Genomic DNA, 17,209 nt, shown 5'->3' with positions numbered 1-17,209 from the left:
ACTACTCTATGTTTTCCAAGCCCATATCACTTCTGGCTTAAACTCCAATCACTTGGCCAAATTTCTACCAGTTATTCCCTTGGATCTATTTGAAAACTCTTAATGATTATAATTAAATCTAAAAGTACCTCACATCTTAATGATCTTAATAAAACACAGGCGCCTCAAACTCAGCAAGTATAAAACTGAACTCATCATCTGTTGTCTAAACCTGCTCTTGCCTCCTGCATTCCCTATCTTAATGAGGATACCAACATTCACCCAATTATCTCTTCCGTGTCTTGCAGTACGTTTCTCATTAGCCACACTCCAAGATTACAGTGGACGAACACTAATTCCTCTCCGTTTCCTTCCCCGTTTTCCTGGCACAGAAGTCATTGAATATATGCCTTGACATGAATAGAGGTAAAGCTGCCTGATTTTCGGACTGTACAGTCAATTAGGCAGGGGGAAAAACTCTCTCGACCTTGTTTTGGGGATGTGAGGCTACTCCCTTTCCAGAGGCAAAGCATAGGTAGGACGCTGAATGCTGTCCTCTTCCCATTTCCATTGGCTTCATAATTAGTGGAAATTCCTTCCAGAGGGTGACAATAGGTCATTTGTCTCAATTTGGGGTGTTGAAATTTTTTGTCTTTTTAGTATCTTCTGGATACTTTAGTAAGAAATTTTGTAGAGCAGATTGCCTTAGGAGGTGCTAGGCAGATACCATGTAATGTGGGCGTTCTCTATCATCATTTCAATAACTTCTGTAAGCACCATGAAAGTGAAGACAATGTGAACTGGAGTCATGAAGAAAAAAACAGTCAACTGCAAAACAGGCCCAGAGAAGACCCAGATACTGGAATTAGAAGATAGGGACTTTAGAATAACTATGGTAAATCTGTCAAAGGAGCTACAGGAAAATGTGGGTATAACAGGTGAAAAGATAAGAAAATTCACAGAGATATGGAAATTAACAAAGAACCAAAAACAAATCCTGGAACTGAAAAAGAAAATATCTGAAATTTAAAAATTCACTAGATGTGATTAACAGCAAATTGGACAATGCAGGGAAAAAACACTGAATGTGAAGGTGGATCAAGAGAAATTATCAAAATGGAAGCAAGATACAAAGAAAAAGATTTAGAAAACCATGATCATTGCCTCAGTGACTTATGGGACAATACCAAGCACTCTAAAATATGAATAATTGGGGTCCTAGAAGAAGAGGATAAAGAATGGGGTAGGAAAAGTATATATGCTGGGAGTCCCAAACCCTTCAGAAGAAATATCAAGAAAACTATATTTAGGCATATCATAGTCAACCTAAGAAAGATCCCAATAACGAAAACAGAAAAATTTGAACAAAATAATAACATAGCATTGGATAATAACCTAAAGTATGAAATAAATATCCATGCTGGTATGTATAAATGACTGAATAAATAAATAAATGGCGGGGAAAGGATAAGCCTCCCTATAGAAGAATTCCAAATAAATTATCCAGATACCCCTCCCTCAAGGAGGTGGAGCTTAACTCCCTACACCTTGGAAAAGGTAGAAAAGTAAATTTACAAAGAAGAAACTTGGCAAACACTACCTCGGCCAGGTGACCAAGGTTAACATCATCACTGATGAGTCATGTTGACTGTTCGTACCCCTGAGATGATGTGATGAGACTGGCACTTCACCTCTGTAGTCTTCCTCCAAAAAGCCATAATCCCACTCTAACCATGAGAAAAACATGAGACAAACCTAAACTGAGGTAAATTCTATAAAATACATGACTAGTACCCCTTGAAACTGTCATGGTGATAAAAAAAACATAGAAAGTCTGAGAAACTGTCACAGACTGGAGGAGGGTAAGGAGACATGATGACTAACTGTAATGTGGCATCCTAGGTGGGATCTTGGAACAGAGAGGGGATATTAGGTGAAAACTAGTGAAATCTTTATCAAGTGTGGAGTATAGATATTAATAATATCCCAATGTTTGTTCTTTAGTTGTGACAAATGTACACTAGTAATATAAGATGTTAACAACATAAGAAACTAGGTGAGGGAATATATGAATTCTAAACTGTCTTTAAAATTTTTATACAAATCTAAACCCATTTTTATATAAAAAAATTATTTAAATTTAAAAAGGGCAAACACATAAGCAGAGTCTCAATGACTTACGGGATAGCATCAAGCACTCTACTATGTGAATAACTGTTGTTCCAAAAGGAAAGAATAGAGAATGGGTTTGGGAAAAGTATTTGAAAAACTACATGCTGAGAACTCTCCATAACTCCAAATAGGAACTATCACAAGAAAATTACATCTAGGCACGCTATCACCAAACTACTGAAAACCAAAGAAAATCCTAAAAGCAACCATAGTAAAAATGACATTACATATAGGGTAACAAAGATAAAAATGACGACTGACTTGACAGAAATATTGCAAGTAAGAGACAACACAAGGAAATCTTTAAAGTACTGAAGAGGAAAAAAAAAACCCCTGTCAACCTAGAATTCTATTTCCAGCAAAAATGTTCTTTAAAAATGAAGTTAAAATAAAAATGCAGGAGAATTTGTTACCAGTGTAAACACATTACATTAAAACCTGCTAGAGGAATTTCTTCAGGCTGAAGGAAAATGACGCTAGATGGTATCTCATGAGTTAAAAAGGGAATCACAGAGTAATTAGAAAATATTTCAAACTAAATGATAGTGAAAATACAGCAAGTCCAAATTTGTGGCAAGGAGCTGTTTATGAGGAAATTTTTAACTTAAAATATTTATATTAGAAAAGGAGTTTTCATTTTAATATGTTGGAAAAAGAACAAAATAAACTCAAAGCACATAGCATAAAAGAAATTAAAAAGAAAGGAATGGAAATCAATGAAATGGAAAGCAAACAATATAGAACACAATAAACCAAAAGTTGATACTTTGAAAAAATTATCAAAATTGATAGTTTTTTCTTTTTTTTTTTCCTAATCAAGAAAAAAGAGAGAAAACACAAATGATATCAGCAACATCACTACAAATTCCTAGGCACATTAAAAAGATAATGAGAGCCATAAAAGAGAATGAAATTTTGCCATATGCAACAACATGGATGGACTTGGAGGGTATTATGTTAAGTGAAATAAGTCAGGCAGAGAAAGACAAATACTATATGATATGACTTATAAGTGGAATCTAAAAAATAAAATAAATTAGTGACTATAACAAAAAAGAAACAGACACAGATGTAGAGCACAAACAAGTAGGGAGAGGGAAGTGGGAGGGGCATGACAGCAGTAGGGAATTAAGAGATACAAACTATTATACATAAAATAAATAAGCTACAAGGATATATTGTACTAAAAAAGTTCATAAGAGAATATTATGAAAGACTTTATAGATTTAATGACTTAGATGATATGGACAAATTCCTTGGAAAATGCAACTTGCTGAAAATAACACAAAAAGAAATTTAAAATATGAATAGTCCTTTATTTATCAAAGAAATGGAATTTGTGGGACTTCCCTGGTGGCACAGTGGTTAAGAATCTGCCTGCCAATGTAGGGTACACGGGTTCAAGCCCTGGTCCGGGAAGGTCCCACATGCCACAGAGCAACTAAGCCCGTGCACCATAACTACTGAGCCCGCGCTCTAGAGCCCACGAGCCACAACTACTGAGCCTGCATGCCACAACTACTGAAGCCCATGCACCTAGAGCCCGTGCTCCACAACAAGAGAAGCCACTGCAAGGAGAAGCCCACGCACCGCAACGAAGAGTAGACCTTGCTCGCCACAACTAGAGAAAGCCCGTGTGCAACAATGAAAGTCAAACACACCCAAAAATCAAAAAAATAAATAAATAAAATTTTAAAAAAGAATAGTACTTCATTTAAAAAGAAAAAGAAAAAAGAAATGGAATTTGTAATTTAAAGCCTTCCAATCAAGAAAAATTCAGCCCAGAAACTTCCACCAGTGAATTCTACCAAACATTTAAGGAAGAAATAGTACTACTACTTCATGAATTCTTCCATAAAATAGAGGAGGAAGACACCCTGCCCTGCTAGTTTTATGATGTCAACATAACACTGACACCAAAACCTGACAAGGGCATTACAAGAAAAGAAAATTAGGGACTAACGTAGGGGGCCCGGGTTCGATCCCTGGTCAGGGAACTAGATCCTGCATGCAGCAACTAAAGATCCCTCATGCCGCAACTAAGACCGGTGCAGCCAAATAAATAAATAAATAAATAAATATTTTTTTAAACAAATAAGAATTCCATTGTAAAAAAAAAAAGAAAAGAAAATTACAAGCAATATCCTTCATGAATATAGGTGCAAAAACCTCAACAAAATACTAGCAAAGGGAAGCCATATGATTGTCTCATTAGATGTAGAGAAAAGTATTTGACAAATGTAACAGCTGTTCATTAAAAAACAACAATAACAACAACAACAAAAACACTGTCAGCACCCTAGAGAAAGAAAATAACATCCTGATTTTGATAAAGGGCATCTATGAAACATTAATAACTAATATTTAATGGTGGAAAGGACTCCAAATGTAGACCTATTCATAAGCTTATCAACTAAGTGTAGGTGAGTTTTCTTCATCAATTGCAAGCCTAAGCTTCCACTCCAGTATAGGCAGACATTAGGTAATGATATTACCTCTGATCTCTGGTTTATGCTTATCCACCCTACAGATCTTTTATTCTATGAATCAAAAGCAGTGACAACCTGAGCTTTGAGAATATCAACACAGGCCCCTAGCTATTGATGCTTACATGGTACCTGCATCTTAGTACCACCTAGAATGTCAGGGTCTAGGGATACAGCTTTAGACATGATGAGAGGCAGGTGTGTGCTTTGGAAATAGAATAGAGCTCCATTTGGTTCCGGGGTGACGTCACCAAGATAGAAACATGGAAGACCTGAGCCTCTGTCTCCCAACAAAGATCAACAATTAGCTATCTATGAACACAAATAGCTCTGGGAGAGCTCAGGAGTCTACTTAAGAAACTTCAGTAACACAGTGGAACAAAAATAACCAAACAAAAGGGAAGAAAGAGCAGCTTCATTTTGTCTGCATTGTCCTCTTCCCCAGGCTTGCACCGCTCAGCACCAAGGGAACTTCCCAGCTAGACAGAGTCCCCCTCGCTGGGAAAGAGATATCACAACGAACTACCGATTTCCCCACCCGTTCGGGGCACTATGTGAAGGACCCATTTGGTTTTCAGCCCAAGCTGAGATGTACAGAGACAGGAACAAGGAAGAAAAGCAGGGGCTACCAAGCAGTGGGAGTGACCGCAGTTCCCAGTGACCTGCTCTGCAGATGACCCAAGCAGCTTTCCTTACTGAAGAAACCAACAGGCACCGAGGTTCCCCTGTAGATTTCGCCCTACATGTTTCTACATCACAGATTGTCTGAGTCCCTCCCCAATCCCTCTCCCACACTTTCTCCTCTAACCTCCCCACCCCTGCCAGAGCCCAGGATGTGCACAGGCATCCAGCCCCTACCTCTGCGGCTGTGGAGTGCAAGATGCCAGCCTATACCCCCAAGGATGACCAATCTCCTGATGCAGGCAGATTTGGGCACTGGATGACAAGGGCCAAAGCTTTTCCATCAGCCTGAGGGTTTTGGTCTTAGGAATCCTTTTATCATTCCCAAGGTAAGGATGGATGGGGGAAAAGGGAAAGTATCAAAATAAGACACAGATACACATTTTAGAAGGAGGCCTTAAAAAAAGAGTTACACACACACACACACACACACACAGAGGCACACACACTCCTAATCTTTGTTTTTCCAGAGCATAACACTCCTACTTTTCTTGCACTGAAGCCACATGCACATCAACATAACACAACAAACACTTCTAATTTCAAGACCTGGAGTGAAACTAACAGGAAGGCACATTGTGCAGCTGACACGGGCTGGGGGAAGACAAATAGAGAGCCATTAAGAACTGTGCTTTAATTCACGCAAATGTAATTAGGTTTGGAGAGTCATCATTTTATTAAGCAATCAAGAATCCATAACTAAACTTTATTCTGCACAGTTTAATTCTCAAATATGTACTGTCCTTAGAATATTTAGCTCCCATAACAAGGAAAGAGTTTTGGGGATAATTCTCATCTCACATAAATGAAAACCCAACTTAAATAACATGTTTAAATTATTCTTTATGAAATATATCACTCTTCCCTGGCTTTCAAAAGTAAGGATCCCTAAGTTTGTTGATCTTGTTCAGAAAACATAATACCACAAGCTTCTTGGTTTGAACATTTCATATTCATATTAACATGGCTATCATATTTATAGAATCATAACTTGACATTTAAACCAAGATTTTACTGATTTGCAGATACTTAAGGTAATTAGATTCACTAGTTATTTTTTAAATATTAAGGAAATGGCCAAAGAAAAATATTTTTAGATTTTAAATTATTTATGACCCCAAAACTTTTCAAATTCGTATTTTAAAAAAAAGATTACGTTTATTTACCTCCTAGACACTTTTTTTCACAACCCCCTATCCTGCCCTGACTGTCCAAAAAATAAAGACTTTATCTACATGGAACTGCCAAGTTATGCCAACTAAAATGAAGAGCCTGGTTTTTGCTCTGTAGATTGGCCTGTTTCACAGATTGCTGAACTCTGGTTCATGGGAGCAATCCCCTACGAGGAGGGTTGTCTGGGGGGAGGAAGTGTAAAAGGACAAGACCCTCACTTCTTGCATTATACACAGCCCTGCGCTGTGTTTTTGTGTTGTGAACACTGCTACTCAAAGTGTGGTCTCCAGACCAGCAGCATCATTATCATCTCCTAGAAAGCTTGTTGGGAATGTAGACTCTCCAATCCCACCCCAGATCCACAGAATCAGGATTTGCCTTTTAATACTATTCCCAGGGGATTCATTGCACATTACAGTGTGAGTCTCTGAGGAAATAAGCCTTTATTGTTGGTGTCATCAACTTTAAATAACTGGATACCTCTGTCTTGGAAGACAAGGAAAGCACTGGAAGGATAGAGAACTTTCAAATTCTTTCTAGACCAACTTCTTTAGTACTTCCCTGTATGTCTCATAGCCACACTTTAGCAGATCTTAATGCTTTTCAAAAGTTGGAGGCTTTGGACATGATTTCAACAAAGGTGGCTAAAACAAGTCAAGCATCCAAAAAGGTTTGGCAGTGCTTGGCAAATCTTCATGTGTTTTGCCTGTTTGTTTGTTTGTTTCAATTTGTTTGCTTCTTGTTCTTTGTTTTGTTTTGCTTTGCTTCCTTAGTTAACCCTCCTCCCACGGTCATCTGAAAAACAGAGTTTCTGATTCCTCAAGGGCTGAAAAACAGAGTTTCTGATTCCTCAAGGGGGCAGACGTTTACCACGATTCTGTAGCATGAATGGTCCTGGAGGGCACCTCAGCCATAGGCTCAGCAGTGCAAACAAAAATATTTGAAGACTATCAATTATTCAATCTAGTTTTAATATTGGAATTGGCTTGGCTAATTTTTTTAGAAAGTGACTTAAGCAGTTGTAAGATGACTAGCCCAGACATTAAAAAACAAAGTGTTTTTATGCTAAATTAATTTCAGGGGCTAAGAATCAGGCTTGGATTTTGGCCCCATGTAGGATCTCTGAATTTCTTAGATTCATTTAGACTCTTGTCCCCTTGCTATGTGCTTCAGACAGTATCTCATCGAACCTTCCCCTAGCATAACACTTAGCACACTTTCTCATAATCACTTGTTCCTCACAGATTGTGGCCTCCGTGAAGGCAGGAACTATGACATATTCATATTTGTATCACAGGGACCTAGAACAATACCTAGCACATAGTAGGTACTTAATAATTATAAGTTGAACGAATGAATAAATGAACATAATTGACAGAGAAATGTTGGTACTGAAAGTAAGATAAGCAGTCTAAACAACTTACTTTCTAAGTATGAAATACTTATAAAAATAGATGGAGTATAATATCTTTAATTTAGAGCCCATTCATTCAGAACTTGTAAAATATATCTTTTGATTAGCCTGTATTTTATGCTCTTTGCTATCTGTGAAGAAGAAGAACAAGCAAGATGGGACAGATTTTATTGATTTGGCAGAATTTAGGAAGCATTCACTTATACACTATTGATTAGTTAAATTATCACTTATGTTTAAACAGTAGGTCAAATACTATGAAGTTCTATGCACAAAAACAGAACTTTGACTAGTAAAGTTCCTTCCTCTAATGAGAAGAAATAAAATTTCATTTCTTTAAATACAACAAAATTCTAATTAAGCCTCTCCATAACTGAGATTGTTCTTCCTCTGAGCAGTCAAATATGGGGAATTTTTATTATAAGTAATAAGAAAAACAACATTTTCAATGCGAAGCGAACCAACACTTTGGTTCCTTGTCGAACTGAAGCTTCTCCTTTGTAAGTTCATAACAATTGTCAACGTCTATTTCATATTTTGGAGCCTTGAGCTCCAATAACCTGAATATGTAGACAAAGAAAAGTTGTCAGTTTCCGTACCGGTAATGTGAAGTGTGTTTTTGTTAGACTTCAAACACTTCTATCCTTTGTGAGTTAGAATCCCAGCTGAAAATAGATGGCACACTCAAACTGGATAACTGAGGAGAGCTTAATAAAGGGACTGCTTTACAAAGACATGGTCAGAGTGAAGAAAAACCAAAGGGGATGGTGAAGCACCAGAGGCTAACAAAGTGGGGAGGCCAGCCACTGACACACCTTGTCCTGAAGGAGCAAAGGCAGGGGGCGGGGTAGAGGGGAGGTGATTCTCAGCACTGGGAGAGAACTAGAGCTATAGCTGTGGGACAAGGCTGCAGGCAGGGGCTGTGGCCTTCACAGAAGGAACGCAGCCACTGCCAACCCACTCCCCTGCAAGAAAGGAGGTGATACAATAAATGTTCTGACCTCACTTTCTTTCCACCCTTAGGTCTCCTGCTGGCGCCTCCCCTTGATCCAACCCAACAGAAAGCCAAAGGGCAAGAGAGCCTAGTTGATGCAGACACAGGGGCCAGCCTCCTAGGGCACAGAGAGAGCAGTGGGGGAAGGGGAGAGAGCGGATTTGATGGGTGAGACAGAGACCGTCCACTATGCATACCCTTTCCAAAACTCTTCCACTGCGAAGAACTTATAATCTTATTCATGAACTTATTTTGCCATACACAATCCTAAGAATTGATTGAAAAAAGATATGTATAACAACGAATTTTCCAATAACAATGACATTTGGTAGTTCCTAACATTATTTTCATAGAAGCACAAGATTCATTGATTCATTCACTCAAAGATATGGTAAAGGAAAGTTTTCTATCTCCCTGAAACCTGCTGAAATGAACTAAAAGAATGAAAAATTGGAAAGAAAGATTGATCTACTATGAAACCAGCAAAGAGCTAAGATTCTCAAATCACAGACTATAAGAATTATCTGCCAAAAAGAGTATAAGTTTTATTAAATCAATGGACAACCCTAAAAGGTGATCTATATACCTCTACACATCTCAGTAGGTTTTCAAATTTCTCTATACGTAAGGAGAAAGTTCAGAGAGGCCCAGGGTTGGAATGGTGGGGCGTGGCATGGGCAAGTGACATAGGGGACATGGGGAACGTCTGTGTGGAGGGGCTGGTTCCACACCAGAGTGGTGCAGGAAGTGACACGGAGCCTTCTATCTTCATTATCTATGAAAGCTTGAAAACTTAAAAACTAAACATAGATAACTAGTCTGGAGGCAAGAGATGTAGGAAAGAGAAGAGAATAACAATTACCTTTGCAGATGAATTGCCCCCTCCCCTTTGTTTGGGATGCTAAACAGAGTCAACCACGTAGTGATAAATAAGCACCAAGTAGCTGTCTGTCTCCCCACCCAAACACACACACACACATACACACACACACACACAAAGTGAAATGGGATGTCTGACCTGTCCGAGTGATCTGCTCACTCATTACGAGGTATTTTTAGAGCAGAAGACATTGTAGAGTTAAGAAATTTTTATGAGACAAAATATCTAATCTAAAGTCACTGTCTTCCCCAAACACTGCCCTTATCCTTGTCACTTACTCTTGGGCAAATAGCAGTTTTGGCTAGAATTACCTCCATTTGGAAATGAGTAATAAATGCAAAGTTGTCAACATGCACGGATTCTATATACTTAACTATTATTTTTAAAAAGGAGAGAAGAGATGTACAAGCAAAAGGCAGATAAATATATTTCAGAAAAGTGACACAAGAAATCGATGAAATTTTCAGATAAACTCTTCTCCACATGTTCAAAGAAATTAAGGAAAATATAAACCCTTTAAAAAATCAGTGCAAAATGAACTGGCAGAGTCAGAAAACAAATTGAAGATTTGTTTTCAACAAAAACAAATAACAAAACCATTACAGAAGTGAAAGCTACATTAGAATGAGTAAGGACTAAACAAATACTGCTAAGAAACAGTTACCTAGGGGATAGATTTTAAAATGTAACAAGAGCTCATGGAAAAGTCAGGAAAAAATGAAAGCAATTCAAAATAGTTATGGTGGGGGAGTAATAGATATACCTGTAGCAGATAACAAAAAAAAAAAATTCTTTTTCTCTTTTTTCTTTTTTTTTAATTTTATTTATTTATTTATGGCTGTGTTGGGTCTTCGTTTCTGTGCGAGGGCTTTCTCTAGTTGTGGCAAGCGGGGGCCACTCTTCATCGCGGTGCGTGGGCCTCTCATTATCGCGGCCTCTCTTGTTGCGGAGCACAGGCTCCAGATGCGCAGGCTCAGTAATTGTGGCTCACGGGCCTAGCTGTTCTACGGCATGTGGGATCTTCCCAGACCAGGGCTCGAACCCGTGTCCCCTGCATTAGCAGGCAGATTCTCAACCACTGCGCCACGAGGGAAGCCCTAAAATTCTTAATTGAAGGCCAGGAAGAAAATACCTTTATAAAAAATAAAGGAAAATATGAATCTTAAGTTCAAAGGAACATAACATTTTCCAGGAAAAACTGACACAATGACTTACAGTGAGAAATATCACAAAAAAGTTGCTAAACTTTGATGTTTAAAAATAATTCTATCAGCATCAAGGCAAAAAAAAATTGCCAGAGGAATTAATCAGGCTAGCTTCAGACCAGAGCAACAGTCAAGGCTGGAACACAATGGAACAATGTCTTATAGAATTATGGGGGAATGGGGGACATGAGTCTATAATTTTATACACATTCAATTTGTTTGTTCATAAAAGCAACAGAAAGGCATTCAGAATATAACATCCTTGGGCCCCAGTTGAAAACAAAACCTTCAAACTGAGCACTAAATCAACACAAAATGCTCAGGAAAGAGGAGGCCATTGGTGAAAGGGCTGGTGGTGACCTGGACTCCATTTAGATCCAAGATGAAAACTAAGCCCACAGAGCATAGTCCTGCCTCAGGACCTTTGCAACTGCTCTTCTTCTGCAATGGGTCACCCTCTCATTGTTCAAGTCTCTATTCAAACTCTCATATTCACCAACTCAGAAACGTGTTTCCTGACTACTCTATCAAAAGTAACCCTCCCTTGGGGGTGGGAAGGGATGAATTGGGAGTTTGGGGTTAGCAAATGCAAACTATTATATACAGAATGGATAAACAACAAGGTCCTGCTGTATAGCACAAGGAACTATACTCAGTGTCCTGTGATAAAACATAATGGAAAAGAATATTTAAAAGAATATATATATATATATATGTGTATAACTGAGTCACTTTGCTGTACAGCAGCAATTAACACAACAGTGTAAATCAACTATACTTCAATTTTTAAAAAAAGTAACCCTCCCTCATCACCCTCCAGTGTCCTACTGGGTTTTACTTTTATTCTTAACATTTATTACTTCCTGACATTAACATACATATATAAAATATGTTCTCCACTATTAAATAGAAGCTCTGTGAGGACAGGACCTGTTTCAGATTTGTTCACTGCTGTAATCTCAGTGCTTAGAACAGTGCCTAGTACCTAAAGGGCACTCGACTGAATGAACTGTGAGAATTATGTTTACAGTTCAAAACTGCAAATGTTGAAAACTCTGAAAATGTAAAACTCACAATATAACTGCAACAAATGGTAAATGGAAGGCTAAGTGATGTTCTCTCATTTCCTCAGCTGTCAGAATTAAGGAATCAATCAAGTCTAAATTGGACACACTCTACAATTTAAAGAGTTCCCATGCTATGTTCTCTTTGCTTTTTGGCTCCCAGCCTGTTCTAGAGAAATGTCTGGCAAAGCCTTTAGGTGTGGTATCAAATTAGTAACTGCATGTACTACAGTTCATGCTCACAAACATATGCTCTCACTCAACCCAACAAGGAGGGTAGCCAACTACAATCACCTAGGACCCTCTTGGCTTGTGATCTAGATTTTTTTTCTCATTTTAACTAAGATGCTCTTGTTTTATTAAAACCAAACATTCTCAGGAATAAATGACTGTGTTTTTTTTTAACTCAGTGTCATTTTAAATTAGTGACCTTGGCTTATTCAAAATGATCAGATATTGGCACACGACAGTCTGGCTTTTTAAATTGATAATCTCACGCTTGGCTATGACACATTCATTTTAAATACCTTCAGAAGGAAAGGTGCAGAAAGCTCTTTGGTGGCTCCATGCATTTAGCCATCTCTGAACCACCACCATCCCCTCCCTGCCAAAACTCCAGCCACACCTCCCTTCCTCCAGTTCTTCCAACTTGCCGAGATCTCTCCTGCCTCAGGGCTTTAGCACATGCTGCATTCTCAGCCCAGAGTGCTTCTTCCCTCTACCTCTTACCTAGCCAACTCCTACTCATCCTTTAGATGTCACATTAGAACTCAGTTCCTCAGCGGGGCTTTGCTGACCCCTTAATCTAACCTATATTGCTTTTCTGTCATTTTCTCTGTGTTTTTTCCTTCCATGGCATTTATTGCACTATGTATTTATAGATTCACTTGTGTTTACTGGTTTTACATCTATCCCTTCATTAGACTATGAACTCCAGGTGATGAGAATCATGACTGCTGTGTTGACCAGTGCTAACCTCCACAAATACTTGTTGGTTACATGAAAAAATAAAAGAAGGAAGTGAATTTTATTCCCCCTTTTAATTTTTTCATAAACATAAGTTGGAGACAGTAAGTAAGGAGAATTGAGTCCCTATCCCACTCACATTTAAGGACTGTCCTATCTAGGATGAGATTTGGGGAGGGTTTAGATTGAGGGGAAGAACCGGATGCGGCATATGGGAAATTTCAAGGTAGGATAGAAAAAGGTGCTATTCTGAAAGGGGATATAAAGAGTTAAAAAGCTAACTATATTAATGAAGCAAAGGGAGTGGGACAGAGAATAGATAGACAGTTGGAAATTCAGGAGGTTAAATGGAAGGTGAGGAGGGCTTTGGAATGCCACACGGGAATGGGAAAGCCAGGGCCAGGTCGTTAGAGGAGGAGGCGGCTGGCTGAGGCACCAACTGGGATCCTGTGGAGGGAGCAGAAGGGTGTGATGGGAAAGGCCTTTGTTCACAAGGAGTTCCAGGTGGGAGACTGGCACACCTGAAATAAAAGCTTAGCAGGGGACGGAGAGGAAAGGGAGGGAAGGTCTGAGGAAGTAAACGTACAAATACTATACACTGTTACACAATTATGGAACTCTCACACTCAAGTCTGGCAGATAGGTTATACATTAGAGTATTAATATTAATGTGAGATCGTAAAGATGAAAATTACTGCCCCAGCAAACAACCAGGGTACCCTTTAACCTTACACAGTGGGATGACCAGACCTACATTCAATCTCTTAGACAGTTTCCGCATCAAAATGGCAATGAGGAATGGGAATGGGGTGGGCCAGAGGCAAGTTGGCCAGCTTCTGCTATGTATTCCTCAAGCCTGCTGTGTCTTCTGGTTGAGTCTCTGCATCTACAATGGTATCTTAAGAATTGTGCTACTCTCAGTTGCCCTTGGGTTATTGAGTTTCTGTACCAATTGTCTGAAAAAAAAAAAAATAGCTTGCTGCCAACCTGAGACCCCATAAAATGTCAATGGGAAATGCTGGAGACCATAGTAATAATAATAGATAATAGATACTATTTACAGACAATTGATGCTAGTTATTGAGTTTAGTTTGTGCTAGGTTCTGTTCCAAAAACCTTGTATGTATCAACTGGTTTAATCTTCACAAAAATCACATGAAAGAGTTGTTATTATTACTATTTCTGTTTCCAGAAATGAGGCCCAGACAGACTGACGTCATGTAGCAAAGTGTAGAAGGACTCAAACCTAGCAAACTGACTCTGGAACCTTAATCATTAGCTCCTTAAATTTGTACATACCTTACAATTTACAAATCTCTTTAGAAGAGATAGAAATATTATCTGATCCTCTCAACATTTAAAAATGAGTAAGGAACATCTTTATCTCCATTGTATAAATAGGGAAACTGAGGCTCAGAGACATCAAATTACTGGTGTAGGAAATCAATAGCACTAGGACCAGCCAAGGCAGAGGTTGAAATCTACAACTTCTCAATGCTAAAATGCCACACCATCTCTCACTTCTGCTTTAGTAGTCTTGTTGGGGAGGATTAAATTGCATCTACACAATCAGATATGGGGGAGGGAATAAAAGCTGCATCTAGGGTTTATGGGGTTGGCATGAAAGTCCTGATACCTGAAAACAGGACATTATCTCCAGGCTGAAATATGATTTCATACAGCGTCAGTGTCAGGGAGTATCCGTGGGAAGAGAAAGGAGGAGGAGAAGCTGACCAAGTGAGCAGATATCTAATAGCTGGCTCCCAAAATGACCCCTTATTGGAGCCTGTCGCCTGTCAGAGTGGCTCTGCTGCGGCAGCAACCTGGCAGAGTGACCAAAAAGCAACGCAGGGATGCAAAGGCAGAGGAGAGAGGAACCCCAGTCTGAACCTGCACGGGAGCCCTTTATTGTGTCTTTTCTGGTTAACGCCCCTCTTGCCTTCATGCCCTCTCCACCCCTCCCATGCGGTGCCCACCGTGCCAGACGTTGTAATTCAACCCCCGGCTGCCAGTCCTAGGGTTCTGTCTCTTTTCTCAATTACCCCAGGAAGAAATCAATTATTTGGAGGTCCTCATGGTTTCTAGTAGCCAGGGCATTGCAGCTCTGGCTCATATTACCCACTAACTCATCATCCTTCCATTACACGCTTCACACCCAGCCACATTTGCTTCTGATCCGCAGTGACACCCCCCCCCCCCTCCTTTTTTTTTTTTTTTTCTTAACTGCAGTCCAATAGCGCTGACATGGTTAGGAATCGGAAGTAATGGCTATTGCGGCCAACTCCCTGAGTAGCGGAAGCTTAGGGCAGAGACGGGGAAGCCTAGAACGTGCCTCTCTCCTTAGCAACATCGTCCCCTCCAGAGGCCCTGCTGGCCAAGGGGCAGCGGCCAAAACCACGCATCCCGGGGCTCCTACCCCTTGGCTCCTGCCGCCGCGGCTGCTGCTATGGAAACGCCAGGCGTACACACCGGACTGAAATTAAACACTCATCCGGGACCGGGACCGGAGCCGGTGTCAGCCTGCTGCCTCGGTCGCCATAGCAACATACGGAGGGGAAGGCAGCGAACAGCGCGCGCTGCGCAGGATACTCACTCCATCGCGGGGCTCCGGGCGGCCGGGCGCGCTGCTGCGGGGCTCTACGGCGCTGCTCGCCTCTGCCGGAGCCGGGCGCTCTGCTCGCGCGGCGCGCGAGGTGGAGCCGGGAGCGTCTCCCCTCCCCGCCCGAACCCCCTCCTCCCCTTGAGGGTTGAAAGTGAAAGCTCAGGCTCTCTCAGCTCCCAGCCTGCGAATAAAACGGGAAGCAATTGGATAATGTTGTTCGCTGGGCACTAGACAAGCCACTCCACTTAAGTGTTTGGGGAGGGAGAGCGCTGGCAGCTGCGCGCCGGGCGATGTGGCCACCAGCGCGCAGGGCCCCGGCGCCCGAGGCGCCAGGTGCGCTGGCGGCTCCCCTGGGACAGGCTGCGCGGCCCTGAGACTCCGGGGACCGGTGGGAGGGGGAGGTGCGCGGCTGCGGCGGGTGGCACAGCCCACAGGGCGCAGGAAAACGATTGAGTCATTGGCAAGGTTGCAGCTCCGAAGTTGCAAGAGGAAGAAGCATCTGGCCTCTGCAAATAGCAAGTACTGCCCCTAACAGGCTGGGCACAGGTTCGGAAACGCAGCTGAGCCAGCTAAGTGGGCATCCATCTGAGTTTCCCAAGGTAAACTCCAGCTGCGCTGCGGCGCGTTAATGCGGTGTTCCATCACTTTGGCTACCCCACGCCCTTCTTTATCACTCCACGTTCTGCGTATTCCCGCCTGCCAGAAAGATACTGCCCAGCGTTACTTTCCCTAATTGGTTCTTTGAAAACAAGACATACTGAATATGGTTTCCCAAATTACCACGGCCCCACCCCCACGGTTATAAGCCTTCCTGGGACATATATTCCCTCCCTACACCCCTTCTGAGAATCCTCTACTCCTAACGGTTTCCCGAGTGGGAACCTGGCTCCCCATCCAGGGGCCCTGCACCTGCTGCAGTGACGAGTAGATGAGACAAGCTTCAGGCTTTCATTGTGTCTTACTGCCCGGCCCCTCTGTGAGTAGGTATCTGCTACGTGCTGCGGATGCAACCCTAAGCATAGCCATCACGGTCCCTGTCTTGGTGGAGCTCACAGGCTAATGCAGAAGGACAAAGCACAGAGAAAGAAAAAAATAAACGTCACCACAGGCTGACGATATTGCTATAAAAATTAAGTAGTAAAATGCTGTGATGAATGTTTTTAAATTAATTTGTGATGATTACACAACTCTTGAATTTACTATAAAGCATTAAATTGTACATTCTGGGTAAATATAATATAATTATATTTTATTATAGCAGTTAAAAAAATACTCTGATGGAGAATCAAAGGGAAGTGGACCAGCTAAGGAAAGGTGTTCAGGAAAGCCCCCCTGAAGGGACTGGCCTGAGAGGGGGAATGGCTAAGACATGCAAGCCACAGGGGAAAGGGCATTCCAACCAGCCATCAGCTTCTCTGGTGGCTCTAGATGGGGAAGAGCTCTACACACTCAAGGGACTGAAAGGAAACCAGCGCAAAGCGTTCTGGGTAGATTCACTCCCTTCCTTTCCCTCTGGAAAGTGAGCCACAAAGTCAAACCCAGTGAAGACTCACAGAGATATTTTGTGGAAAGAGATTATAGATCTTCTCCAGG

General features: G+C 41.0%; 1 protein-coding gene across 3 annotated transcripts in view; it reads right to left on the bottom strand.

The window, feature by feature from the left end:
* PALM2AKAP2 (PALM2 and AKAP2 fusion) overlaps positions 1–17,209 on the bottom strand; it is a 502,216-nt gene that overhangs the window by 463,760 nt on the left and 21,247 nt on the right. For 2 of the 3 annotated variants that reach the window (XM_036854497.1, XM_036854502.1), the window contains exon 1: positions 15,608–15,627. The exons of the other annotated variant lie outside the window; for it this stretch is intronic. In XM_036854497.1, coding sequence (XP_036710392.1) covers positions 15,608–15,612 — 5 coding nt within the window. In that variant the 5' untranslated portion in view covers positions 15,613–15,627. Of the gene's footprint in view, positions 1–15,607; positions 15,628–17,209 lie in introns of those variants that run through there. 3 annotated transcript variants of the gene reach the window in all.

This window comes from Balaenoptera musculus, chromosome 6 (assembly GCF_009873245.2).
Source record: "Balaenoptera musculus isolate JJ_BM4_2016_0621 chromosome 6, mBalMus1.pri.v3, whole genome shotgun sequence".
Classification (NCBI taxonomy): domain Eukaryota; kingdom Metazoa; phylum Chordata; class Mammalia; order Artiodactyla; family Balaenopteridae; genus Balaenoptera; species Balaenoptera musculus.
Note: the sequence above shows the minus strand (reverse complement) of the source record. Positions and strands in the feature narration are given on the sequence as shown.